The 14,413-nt window shown below is 37.6% G+C and overlaps 1 protein-coding gene across 1 annotated transcript in view; it reads left to right on the forward strand.

Annotated features, from left to right (window-relative positions):
* The first annotated feature begins 670 nt into the window (after positions 1–670).
* The window catches only part of LOC132852850 (gephyrin-like), a 39,689-nt gene continuing 25,946 nt past the window's right edge, over positions 671–14,413 (forward strand). The window contains exons 1-8 of the mRNA XM_060880331.1: positions 671–806; positions 4,597–4,675; positions 6,310–6,367; positions 6,534–6,626; positions 7,484–7,578; positions 7,658–7,724; positions 12,226–12,498; positions 12,773–12,883. Coding sequence (XP_060736314.1) covers positions 743–806; positions 4,597–4,675; positions 6,310–6,367; positions 6,534–6,626; positions 7,484–7,578; positions 7,658–7,724; positions 12,226–12,498; positions 12,773–12,883 — 840 coding nt within the window. The 5' untranslated portion in view covers positions 671–742. The remainder of the gene's footprint in view (positions 807–4,596; positions 4,676–6,309; positions 6,368–6,533; positions 6,627–7,483; positions 7,579–7,657; positions 7,725–12,225; positions 12,499–12,772; positions 12,884–14,413) is intronic.

The following is a 14,413-nucleotide window of genomic DNA, read 5'->3' on the forward strand; positions in this document are numbered from 1 at the left end:
GAGTGGGGCATTGGAATAAAAGAAAGACACTTTTAAAATTAAGCCTAGAAAGAAATACATCTGGCTTCAGCAAAGAGGATGTTATAATTTCAAGAATGTGCACTGGACACTGTTTATTAAATCAATGTCTGTACAGAATAGAAACAATAGATACCATGAAACTGGTCATTGTGATTAATGTTGACAGGAAAAAACAGTAGAAACTCATTAAATGTGTTGAATATAAAAGAGCAAGGTTTCGTTTGACACAATCCTCAGGGTCGCTAAGAATAAATAATTTGTCTCTTCAGGTTCTGTTAGAAAATGGTCCAAAGCAGGCAAGAATTTCTCGTGAATTAATAAAGTACGTAAAAGAAATAAGATTAACTGAATTTTTACCATCTCTGGAAAAATTGTCCGTAGTGTGTGATTGCGTGAGTGAATGAGAGTGTGTGTGTGTGCCGTGCGATGGGTTGGCACTCCGTCCAGGGTGTATCCTGCCTTGATGCCCAATGACGCCTGAGATAGGCACAGGCTCCCCGTGACCCGAGGTAGTTCGGATAAGCGGTAGAAGATGAATGAATGAATGAATGAATTTTTACCCCTTCCTCGTTATAAGCCTCGCATGTTGTTTCCCAACCGCCTCTTACATTCCAATCCAGTAGGTGGCGGAAACGCGCCTTTTCAGTTGGTCTGCTAAACGCCACTAAACACAAGAAGAAGCAGCAGAAGCAGGAGAAACAGCAGTAGCACGTTTGGGAATATGGCGTCAGACGGAATGATTTTAACGAACCATGACCACCAAACTCGAGTCGGAATATTGACAGGTAGGAGCGAAATGGCGTGAATTTCACGTCCACTGGACACGATTTGTTTTTGTGCAGCTCTACACACAGTTCTTTGTTTTATCTGCAGTAATGTGAGGCTTCGCTTCTGTGTAATCTGTTGGTTTATAGCTTTGTCTCTGCTTCCTTCCATCCTGAGTGATCGCTGTCTGTGAAAGCTGCAGGCAGCCGTTATATAGGGTTTAGAGACTTCGCTTCACTGCACCTAGAACAACCTGACACACACACGCGCACACACACACACACACACATACACACACACATACACACACACACATACACACACATACACACACATAATATAATATAATATATACACCTAGAACAACCTGACACACGCGCGCACACACACACATACACACATAATATAATATATACACCTAGAACAAACTGAGACACACGCACACACAAACAAACACATAATATAATATATACACCTAGAACAAACTGAGATACATACACCTAGAACAGGCTGAGACACATATACATACACACACACATGCATACATGCACACATACACACACACAAATATACACACACCTAGAACGAGCTGAGATACACCCATACACCTAGAACAAGCTGTGAGACATACACACACACACACACACACACACACACACACACACCTAGAACAAGCTGTGAGACACACACATGCACACCTAAAACAAGATGAGATACATACATACACACACATACACCTAGAACAAGCTGTGAGACATGCACACCTAAAACAAGCTGAGATACATACATACGCACACATACACCTAGAACAAGCTGTGAGACACACACGCATATATACACCTAGAACAAGCTGAGATACATACATACACACACACACACACCTAGAACAAGCTGAGATACATACACACATACACCTACAACAAGCTGTGAGACATATACACACACATACACCTAGAACAAGCTGTGACATACACACACGCATTTCTTTCAAAAACCATATAAGTATTAAAACTTTACTAGGATAGTGTTTCTGATAAGCTTACAAGTTTTATAATGCACTATACATTTATGCATAATAACTACTGAATAACTAAAGTAGAGATGAAATAATCAATTGGTTTATTTTACCAGAACACATTCAATTTCTACACAAGAGAAGTGAAATGATATTGCAACAATTGAAGTTAAGCATCATGGAATCAGTCTCGAAAAGAATTTGCAAAAAATCCAGAATATGTGAAGAAAATTCTACAGAAACAACTGATCATTATTTTGGGGTTAATTATCAATTCATTTGTAACAGCTGTATGAAATTGTTTGAACATCGGATTGAATAAGATACCATTGAATTAGGTTTTTTTTATTCTTTCCTTCTTTTTAATATATATATATATATATATATATTACATTTTATTCAATTGTATTCACTTAATATATGCATTGTACATAACATTTCTTTTCCTTTTTCTTTGTTCAGTTCCTAAATATAAATCCTTACCTCGATGATACAAATTTTTTCTTTTATTAATGTTTTCATGACCAGGACTTTGTCAATTTGGCTGATGACTGTTGTGGTAGACCTGAGCTCTGACAATGGTTGTAGATTTGTAAGTGGCCAAGCAGTCGGATGCCTTCAGTGAGTACAGCAGGGGGCTCCAGTGATGAGGGTGAGACATGTTTTATTGATGATCAGAGCTACACTTGACCCTGAGTGGCCACTTGTTGGTCCATCCATCTGGAGCTTTCTGTTTCAGTTTTTATTTGTATCTAGGCATGAGGGACATAGAGATGTGGTCTGATTTCTCAAACAGTGGACAAGCTTGTGCCTTGTAACTGCTTTAATTGAAGTCTAGCGGTGGTCCAGGATACTGCACGTTTGATGGCACTGTTAAAGTCCTGTGCCATAATGAGCTTACAGTCATGTTGTTGAGTGAGACCAGTGTTGAGTGAGAGAGCGTTTTTCTTTCAAACATTTTGGTAGTTCATGTGTAATTTTTAAAGTTCTGACTATACTGTAAAAATGCATTTGATCCAAATTTGGGTGTTTTGTCTGAGGTGTGCTTGTTTTGCACTTTGCTAGAGGCATATTCTAAGATACTTTGAGGTATTTATGACCATTTTGGCAATATAAGTAATACAACAAAACTGCATTCCAAGGAAGCAGGTCTTCATTAATAAGAATTGCAGGGTTTGTGTGCATGCTCTATCTTTATTTGAAGGCATACAAATTAAAAAGGGGAAATATCTCTAGTTTGAAAATCCACTCCCTTGTCACCCTGTAGTGTATATATCTTTACAAACATAATTAATGTAACTAAAATGATGTAGCACACCACAATGTACTTTTCAACATTGGACAACATTCATTCTTGATTGAGCTTAAATCTTGCATTCTTGATTGTGCTAACACCAAATGTAAAATTGTTTTTCGCAAGATTATAATGAGGGCAGAGCACCATGCCCCCCCTATTGTAATATTGTTTTTGGCAGAATGATTCATTACTTTTTTCTTTTGTGCCACTTTTAATGCCCCCATGTAATTTTACTTAATTGTAGCTCCTATTAATCCTTTTTCACCTGTATGAAATTATATAAATGTGTGAAATTTTTGTGTCATTTAAAATTAGATTTTTTTACTTTGCCCAACAAGAAGTCAGCCATGTTGGAGTGTTTTGACAGTTACCCAACTTTATATATTCCCTCTAGAGTTTAATCTGTTTCATACCAGAATTATTCAGGATGATATCAAGATTAAATAAATAAATAAAATTATTATATGTTGAATAATAAACATATTAGTCGTGGCCTAATGGTTAGAGAGTTTGACTCCTAACCCTAAGGTTGTGGGTTCGAGTCTCGGGCCGGCAATACCACGACTGTGTGCCCTGGAGCAAGGCACCGAACCCCCCCAACTGCTCCCTGGGCGCCGCAGCATAAATGGCTGCCCACTGCTCCGGGTGTGTTTTCACGGTGCACTTTGGATGGGTTAAATGCACAGAACGAATTCTAAGTATGGGTCACCATACTTAGCTGTATTTAACTTCACTTCATAATGAGGAATATCACACATGCATGACATGTGATATATCATCATAACACTATCTACTGGATACAGGAAGTGGTCATTATAATTAATCTTTTACATACTATATTTATAACTTTATTAAACTCCTATCAAATATAAAAAGTAAGATGTCAGCAGGATGTTAAATTGCCATGGAATTTTTGATATTTTAAATGGTGTTGTCATGGTGAAAATAAATAGTTAAAAATAAAGTGAGGCAAAATTCCTGTGTGCAAGATGGTGCAAAATTAATAAGGAAATTGTGCCTCATAGATCACATTCATATCTGTTTGCTTCATATATGTTTGCTTAGCATGATGTGCATACATTCACAATGTTAAATTGCAAAAAGTTACTCTAAAATACAGACTAAATTTTGTTTTTTGAGGAGCTTTTCTGTTTTGAGAGAAATGGTGAATATTTACTAAAATGGCTAATTAATAAATCAATTCTCTTTGAGCATTTATTAAGTGTTAAAATCTAAATTTTTCAAAATAAGCAGACAACTTTACTCGTTTTGGTTAAATGTTTAACTGGTGTGTTTGATTAAGTTTTTGGATGAGCAGCATGTTTTTATAAAAAACATGGACTATTGTCAAAATAACAGGGGTAATACATATTGTAATTATAGAATGTGTGTGTGTACACACACATACTATACACACACATAGATATATTAGTTTATGCATCATGTATTCATATATTTGTCTTGATTTTCTGTTTGTCTGTAACCCACTCCCTTGTAGTAAGTGACAGCTGTTTCAGAAACCTTGCTGAAGACCGAAGTGGAATCAACCTTAAAGATCTCATTTATGACCCATCCTTGTAAGTAACTTTATTCGGTATTATTGTGCACATACATGTACGTACATACATACAGTAGCTTCACCCAGACCCAAGTAAAAATAATGGATTAATCGGAGTGTAATTCCCATTAGTCTTCACTGGATAGGCCCACTGAAGAGTCTGGGAATACTCTGATAGTTTGACACATGCCCGTACTGGAAGCTAGTCCAAATTCATTCATTCACTCTTTCTTCCTCTCGAAACGTTCTTTCTCCCGAATCTTTCTTAGAATTTATTTGGAGAAATGTAAATATTTATATTTGTATGGTTTTGATTTACCTGGACTGTAAATGTTTTTCTGTTCAAGATTCTGGTTGCCACAATATCTCAGGAATGAGTGCTTGAAAGTTTATATGGATTTTTAATTGTAACTTACACAGTATGGCATGTATGATTTATGACAGTTTTTTATAGAAGTAAATACAAATAAATAAATAAAAAGAGGTGCAATAAAGAGAAATAAATAAAATAAAAATAAAAACAGATTTTCACAACTAGCATTGCATGGGATGGAATACAGTTGAGTATGTTTAATATATAATTTAGATACATACAGGACAGATTCTATATTCTATTTAAGTTATATACATGATAGTGTTTAAAGCAATGTAAAGTGACCCGTGTGAGAAGAGTCCCAAAGGCATGTGTGCAATGTATAGTGTGCTAAAATGGCCGTCTGAGGTAGTAGTGTCCTGTGTGAGTAGTGCGCCTATAGAGACCTGGTTCTAGGTGTTCTGTCAGTTGATGTCTCGGATAGTCTGTGGGAAGAATCTCCTCCTCAATATCTGTTTGTGCCTTCAAGGAACAGAAACGTTTTCCTGACTGCAACAGAGAAAAGAGTCCATTGTTGGGATGGCTTTGGTCCAGCAACGCTTGCTATAGATAGACTTCAGGTCAGGGAGCTCAGTGCGGATGGTACGTTCAGCTGACCGCACCACCCTCTGGAGAGCGTGTCTTGAGGTGAAATATAAACAGTGCTTACAATGACCAAGCCAAACTGCTGAGGAAGGTAGAAAGGGCAACATTTGATGGTTAGGTGTTCCAAGTTGCGTGAGCAGGAGTGCAAGAGAGGAACAATACTTGCACTGTCGCACCAGCTGTTGTTTACCATCAGACACACACTATCACTTCTTGTCATGGTGTGGTCTGGCACCGCTGGGTTCAGCCCTGTCTTGGTGAAACAGAGGAGGTTGCAGTCCCGAATGACCTTCTGGAACTTTATCCTGGACCTGAGGTTGTCGAGCTTGTTTTCCAGTGACTGCACGTTAGCTAACAGGATACTAGGCAGGGGATCCTGGTGTGCTTGTTCCTACAAATGTTTGTAGGATTTGTAAGGAGTTATCACTGTATCACAGATGAAATTATATTTTGGAAGAGGGCCAAGCCAAACCAGGATCACATCTATTTCTCTTAAATATATTTCTTTTTGTATGAAAGATATTTTATGGTATTTATTGCATAGGAATTAGAAGTGAGAAGGAGACTACAGTGTGTATTTTTTGTTTTGCAAAACAGTCAATGAACCTTGATAATCCATTACCATATTGTCCTGTGGGCTGGTTTTATTACCAAAAACCATCAACAATCTAAAAAAGTGTGTTTGTGTTTCACAGGCTTGGAGGCATAATATCTGCATACAAAATAGTACCTGATGAGAGAGATGAAATCAAGGTAATTTCTTTTCCCCATTTCCCAACACACATGCAAATATTGATTCCTGGTGTGCTCCCCTCACCAAGGATTACAAAGATAATACACTATGCTTACATTCTACTTACATTAGATACTTGTGTACTCACTACTGCTAATCCTGTGGTTTTCTGTGGTGTGTACATAGGAGACTCTTGTGGACTGGTGTGATGAGAAAGAGCTTAACCTTATCTTGACCACTGGTGGAACTGGCTTTGCTCCTCGTGATGTTACACCAGAGGTACAATGACCCCCTTTTTTTAAGGGGGGAGATGCACAGGTGTTTTGGATATTGTTGGAACCCACTGTTTATTTATTTATTTATTTATTTATTTATTTATTTAAATTAATACAGAATATTGGACCGTGTGACTGAAAGGTGTTTTGTGTTGGCCAGGTGTTCCCTGTTTCACTGATTGTTTTAAACAGTTCATATTTCCAGCTCTGTGTTCGGCTCTGTGTTTTGCCTGTGAAATTGGCCTTTGTGTTAAATCGAATAAACCAACATGGATACCAGACACTGATCTATGGGATAAAAGCAAGGCATTTTGAATCTGAGAAAAGAGGGGGAATTGATCACAGAATTAGTCATAGTCAATATGGCAGTTTGGAATGTTTTGATATTATGAGGCCTGTAGTTATCACAATTCACAATTTCAGGCAAAGAAGCCTCAAAAGTTTAACAAATAAAGAATGCAACAGTATGGTGAGATCAGTGTGTTGCTGGCTTGGTGAAGTAATTGGAAGCAAGGGATGTACAACCGACTACAAAGTGTTATTGTAAACTCTTAAAGTAAATTCAAATAAATCTGATCTAATTATCATTTGCGCAACAAAATATTGGGTGGTCTACCACTGAGCATGCCATTTTCTAAGTTGTTTAATACATTTAGAACTAAATTTCATGAAATGAAAGCTAAAGTTTTTATCTTTTGTCTCATTTATCTTAAAACAAAATGGTTTCAGAGTATTGTGTATTTGAGGGTCACATCCTTTTAAGGGGACAAGTGGACCTAAACTATGCAAGCAAAATGCTCACACAGCATAAAGTGTGTGTTTGCATGTGTGTGTTTTTTTTTCTATTTTTCTTCTTCTCAGGCTACAAAGGAAGTGATTGAGCGTGAAGCTCCAGGGATGGCCCTTGCCATGCTTATGGGCTCCTTAAATGTCACACCTCTCGGCATGCTGTCAAGGTGAACACACACGTACACATAAACACAAACACTAATTTCTCTGGGCTTTAAGTATTAATCACATGCCTTCCCCCTCTAGACCTGTATGTGGCATCAGAGGCAAAACTCTCATCATTAATCTACCTGGCAGCAAGAAAGGCTCACAGGTATGTCTGTGTGTGGCTAAATACAGTGTCATATAACGTATTAAAGATTTTACAGTCATTTTAATCCGTTTATGATGGAAGATCAGGATATAGGATTTAGCAAGATGGCACTAGTGAGGTCACCATCATGACTGCTTCGAACATGATTTGTTTGTTTTTGTTTATTTTCTGCATTTGCAACAACTTTAAACTTTTTTATTTGCATCATGGATGTCAACATTTATGACAGAATTTCTATTGGCTTAAAATTTATTGCCATTTCTTAATCTGGACACAAGTTGGTCAAGCGAAAACCTGATGAGCAGTAAAGGACATGACCCAAAGTGGAAACCGTGAGGGAAATGAGCCAGCATCAGCAACAGACTGAGGGCATTTACACACCATGCTCCCCTGTCTAGCATTGTGTTTAACAAATGTCCTGTCTCTGGAAAACAAGCTTGAGGAACTCGGGGCCAAGTTCCAGCAGGACATTCGGTACTGCAGCCCCCTCAGCCTCACCAAGATATGGCTGAACCCAGTTGTACCAGAGCATGCTATCTAATCAGCTGAGTCCTTCTTAGTTGACTGCATGGACAGAACAGTGGTTTTGGCAAAGTCAAGGGGAGATGGATAGTGCCTGGTGGATTGTGCCAAACAACAATAAGCATTAAAACCTCTTTCATGCTCTTGCTCATCCAACCTGGAGCTCCTGACCATCAACCTGGAGCTCCTGACCATTTCATCTTAGACAGACACTGCTTTATGGAAGCACTTTATCAGACACAACATGCTGTGCTCATTGATGCAGGGGACTTTGCACAGTGCCAATCTTTTACCAGCATATCACTTGCCCCACCAGGGGTGAGAGGACACTGGACCACTGGTACATTCTGTTTAAGGACAGTTACCAGTCCCAAAAATGAGTCACCATTTCAACACAGTGGCTCTATGAGCCTGTGGCAGGACAAGAACAACTGCAAGCTATAAAACACCTCCTCTAAATAGGGAGTGCAGATGCTTTACTGGTGGACGAGCTGAACAACATTTATGCTTGCTTTAAGGCTGCAGCTTACAGTGCTAACAGCAGCAATGCTAATAGTGCAACAAGTAGCATGCATGTAGAGAGTGATGGATTGGAAAACGCGTGCAACATCTCTTTTCATGAGGTAAGGAAGGCATTCAGACAGCATTACAAGTTACCTGAGAGCCTATACTAACTAACACTGGTGTTTACTGAGATATTAAGCCTCTCTCTAAAAATAGTCTATAATCCCCATGTGCTTCAAACAATCCACCTTTGTTCCTGTCCCAAAGAAACTCAGCCTTCCTGCATTACTGACTATGACTTAGTAGCTCTAACCTCTGATGAAAGGATGTTTGAAAGACTGGTCAGAGATTTCATCACTTTTTTACAACCTGACCCCCTGGACCCAAATAGAGTTTACGTATCATCCCAACTGCTCCGCTGAGGACACCATTGCCAAGCTCCCAGTGTTCTAAGTTCCTATTCTGAGGGCCTCTTCTTCCATACCTACTTTATCAATCCTGATGCCCTACCCCTAATTGCTTATTGCACCACTGAGCAACCTAGAAATCGTAAAGGACAATTATGTTAAAATGGTGTTTGTATGTAACAGTTCAGCATTTAATACCATAATTTCCTCTATACTCAACTCCCAAGTTGTAGGTCCTAGTCCTCCCTGTGTCAATGGATTTCCAATTTCCTGTCAGACAGACCTCAAGCAATACAAGTAACTCATATAACTCATCTGCACTTGAGCCCCTCAGGGTTGTATTCTGAGCCTCCTGCTTTTTTTTTTTTTTAAACTTTTCATATCAAGGACAGTACCAAATGCAGTGAAATGTTTTTACATGATTGTTTGTGACAAATAAAATTTGAATTTCAAACCTAAAATCTTTCCTGATTTCTTAAGTAAAGCAGTTGTCAGATGAATGACTAAAGTTTACATTTCAGAAAATCTAATTTGTTGAATGTGAAAGGCAGTTGATTTGGCCAGTTGGAACTGAAATGTGTTCTTTTTGGTATGTAAAACCATGGGGGTATTGCAGATTTTAAAGTAAAAGGTAAACTTCTGTTTTCCTACTATTACATTGTGTATATCTGGGGATACAAAATAAGAAAAGTTAGTTGGCTAACCTTATAGGTTGAAATCAATGAGGCAAAATGGAGCAAACACAATATGGCCTATAGGCTATAGTATTGATCTGTGCAACTAAATTTATTTGGTTATCACAGAAGTCTAACTCGATCTGAATTGAATTGATCAAACATATTTTACTAACATTTCATAGAGGACCATGGCTAATTGAGGGCCTCAGAGAATACCTCTATTGGATAAGAAATTAACAAGTAAATAATAGATCAATTCAGCCTTATAAATTGTTTTCAGTATTCAGGATATTCATTTTGGAAAAATAATTAATTAATTAAAAATATTGTGAATGAGTCCAGAAAAAAATATAGATGTCTTTATAGACATCTGTGATAAATATGCATAACCAAAAAAACTGATTACAATGATGACCAAGCCAAACTGCTGAGGAAGGTAGAAAGGGCATTTGATGGTTAGGTGTTCCAAGTTGTGTGAGCAGGAGTGCGAGAGAGGAACAATACTTTCACTGTCGCACCAGCTGTTGTTTACCATCAGACACACACTATCACTTCTTGATGTGTGTTTGAGTAAAATTAGCCTTTTTTTCAATACTGTAAACTACTGCTAACATTTCTCCCAAATTCCAAATAAACATTATTTGCATAAAACATTAAAAATAAACATTATAAACATTATAGTCATCTACATTCCAATCCCTCAGTTTGGCTCTTCTTTGCTTCTCATTGATGAAGGGCTTTTTTTTTTTTTTTTTTTTTTTTTTTTAAAACCCTGCCTCCAAGAGCCTGTTTAGAACTGTCCTCACTATGCACTCCACTTGTAGGTCACTTGATGTCATCCTATGGTTGTTGAGTAACGTTTGACTAGTTGGCAGACTCTGCCAAGTCTGTAGCTTTGTTGTGCAGCTTGACCTTGTTCTTATGAACTGCTGTTTTTGAAATTTTAAGGATGGAAGCAACCTGAAACTCACTGTATTCCTCTACTAGTAAAGCCAAAATGTAACTCTTCTTTCCCTCAGCCAATACTTTTTCTTTTCAACACTTATTAGTTATTATTTTACTCCAATTATATTTGAGGTACTTTTGAGGTATTTGTTCCTCACTGTACACTGTTTTTGCCATCGAAGTGGTCCTGATGGGTAAAGATGGTGATTACAACAAATCAACAGATAAGTGTTAAATGAGATTTGGTTGATTTGGTTTATTGATCACCTAATCAATACTTCATTAAGTCAACAGTCTGTGTATAAGATTCATGTTTCATCATGTTATTTAAAAGTTTAAAATGTTGAGTAACTGGTGTTTGCTCCATTGGGAAACAGTGGCTCTCACTATTTGTAAGCTTGTTTAACTGATTTCAACAGTTTCAGCTCACACAAACGTGCTGTTAATTTGTGAAGAGGTTGTGAAATTACCACCGTAATATCTAAAATTTGGAATGTGACCAGATGTAGCAAAAGTGAGATGTCCAATAGTTCTGATAGATATTCATATTTGTACATTTACATAAGAGAGAAGCTTATTAACAAAAGGCTTTACTTATCAAATAGGTTTTCAGCTTAGAATGAACTTAAACTGAGTCATAAATCCAGATTGCAAGGTTGACCTATAACTGGAACAAAAGCTGCCCTAAGGTCAAACTACACAAGCATGCAACCCTAAAAGGCCAGTAGTAGGTAATTTACCACTTTAACTAGAGCTATCTTAGTACTGCAATGAGGACAAACTCCTCACTGATGGATATTTTGAGTGTTATTTCTTTGCAAATATAAGCAGAAATATTTACAATAGTTTCTTAAATTTTTGAGATAAAAGGGTGATGATATATTTGTGCCTAGTGCTGACAAGAGTTGAGGTCTGTTTTTTAATTAGGCGTTTGATAACAGCTAGTTTAAAAGAATTATGTATAAAGCTCTATGTGAGGAACTGATTATTTTTTAAGAAGAGTTTAAAGTGCATTTGTTAGTATCTTTTTGCAGAATTATGTATTTAACGGATATAGTACACAAGCTTGACTGTTTTGATTAGGTGATTAGTAAAAATTAGTCTTATAAAGTAAGTCCATTACATATTTTAACTGTATTACTTCCTCACTGTGATTATCAATACAGGGTTTAATAAAGAAAAAGGCATTAGTCTTTGTGGATACTTTTTTCTTTCTTTTAGCACCTTATAGTGTTGTAGATCTTAAAATTTTTTAACTTGCAAAGGTGTTGTGTGCTTGAAAAGGTTAAAGACCACTGTTAGAGAGTATTTTAATGTCGAAAAACAGAAAACATCATATGCAATGTAGCTTAAGGTAGCCACCCTTGAATATAGCCAGAGAGAGAAATGTAAGCTTGTACTGCTTGTACAAAACTATACTGTACAGTGATCTTCTCCTTTTTCCAGGAGTGCTTCCAGTTCATCCTGCCTGCCCTGCCTCATGCCATCGACCTTCTGCGTGATGCTATAGTTAAGGTGAAGGAGGTTCACAATGCGCTCGAGGACCTGCCCTCACCCCCACCACCCTTCTCACCTCCCCCTGTCACCAGCCCACATAAACAGACTGAAGACAAGGGCATTCAGTGCGAGGACGAAGAGGAGGAAAAGAAAGACAGTGGTGTTGCCTCAACTGAGGATAGTGGCTGCTCACATATCACAGCAGCCGCTATTGCTGCAAAGGTGAGTATATTTGATATAGATCAACTAGTACTAGATCTAGTTCTTTTGAATAATCCAGTGACTCTTATTAGTTTGGTCTTTTTGGCCTGTCTTAAAATTTTGCATTTGTTTATCATTGCTTGTTAAATATATGCAAGATGCGCTTTTCTGTTTGATTCCAAGAGACTTGTGAAAGTCTTACCACTTCCCCTCTGTGTACAAGTATCTGTCACTGTTGATCCATGCTGTGCATATGATTGTGTGTCTATTGACTCATGCCATGTTCATTCATCAGAGTGTGTTCCATCCCACTCATGCTGTTATCATGGCCAAAGGGGGGCAGGCATTGAATTGTTTCGTCCCTCCCATCCTTCCCTCTCATTTCACCTGCAACTGTGGAGACAAGGTAGGTGACACCTGTTTATGTTAAGGTTATTCCTCCATTAAATTATTTTATTTATTTATGTTTTGCAAATTTCACATAAAAATGTGGTATCTAATCATGGGAGTTGTTTGATCCTAAAAAGAACTCGCATAATCAACATTCTCATTTTTACATGAAGGAATCGGGATATAAATGATTTACATTTTACTAGGTTTTCCCTCAGTTTCCCTCAGTTTTGCATGGACAGGCCTTAGATTGAGCCGAATGCAGCCAATCAGAAAAATGTTACAGATACGAGATTGTATCTATAGGACATCTAGTTCTCTAATATGTTATGTGATTATTAAGTTGTGGTAAATAATGTACTGCAATGATTAATATTAATAATAGATTAGTATCCAAAATATGCACCTCTACAGGCTATGTTTATCCCAGTTTGGCAAGAACTACTGACTTATAGTGCTGATTATTGCTAGTAAGCCTATGGTATAAATAGAACACTTTTCATATATACCAGTCAGCCATAACATTAAAACCACTTGCTTAATATTGTGTTGGTCTCCCTTGTGCTACCAGAATAACACTGACGAATAACTTTAAAATAGACCTGAACTTTTTTTTTTTGCATTTTGTCATGGCAAATTATTCTGCTAGTAGAGAATTCTGAACTCATAAAGGGGTGTGTACTTGGTCAGCAACAGTGTTTTACTAGGTGGTCCATGTTAAAGTATCATCCACATGACACATATACACCGTGTCATTTAAATGATGTCAGAACCTTCTTACATTGCTCCATGGTTCAGTTCTGATGCTCACATGCCCGTTGTAGGTGCTTTCAGAAGTGCATTAAACAGACCTATGAGCAGCAAGCTCCAGTGCACTGTGTTTTGACACTCTTGTAGGTTCATTGGCTTTCCTTCTTTGGGCTGCTTTTAGTAGTTACTAACCACTACATATCTTGAACACTTTACAGACTTGTTGCTTTGGAGTCAAACCTATTTTTCACTTGCTGCCTAATATCACACCACTTGACAGGTGCTACTGTAACAATATAATAGATGTTATTCAGTTCACCTGTCAATGGCTTCAATAGTATTGCTGACTGGTCTAGCTGCAGCAGAAATGTTCCTGTGATATGTATATTATATGTATTTTAGTTTAGTAGTTACCTGAAAGTAATGCATTATGTATTATTCCATGTACTACTCTGTCCTCAGTTTATATCCAGAGGATTTCACGAATCATGAACATTATTGAAAGTTTATTGTAATAGATATAATGAAGTCTACCTTGATGCTGTTTTACATTTACAGCATTTGGCAGACACCAAAGCAAAAGGTGCTTTTAAGTCTCTATCATTGAATACATTAACTCTGGTTCATGAGCCTACTGTTCATAACACTGTGTGTCTGTGTGTGTGTCTGTGTCTGTGTGTGTGTGTCTGTGTGTGTGTCTGTGTGTGTGTCTGTGTGTGTGTCTGTGTGTGTGTCTGTGTGTCTGTGTGTCTGTGTGTCTGTGTGTGTGTGTGTGTGTGTGTGTGTGTGTGTGTGT

This window comes from Tachysurus vachellii, chromosome 10, assembly GCF_030014155.1.
Source record: "Tachysurus vachellii isolate PV-2020 chromosome 10, HZAU_Pvac_v1, whole genome shotgun sequence".
Classification (NCBI taxonomy): domain Eukaryota; kingdom Metazoa; phylum Chordata; class Actinopteri; order Siluriformes; family Bagridae; genus Tachysurus; species Tachysurus vachellii.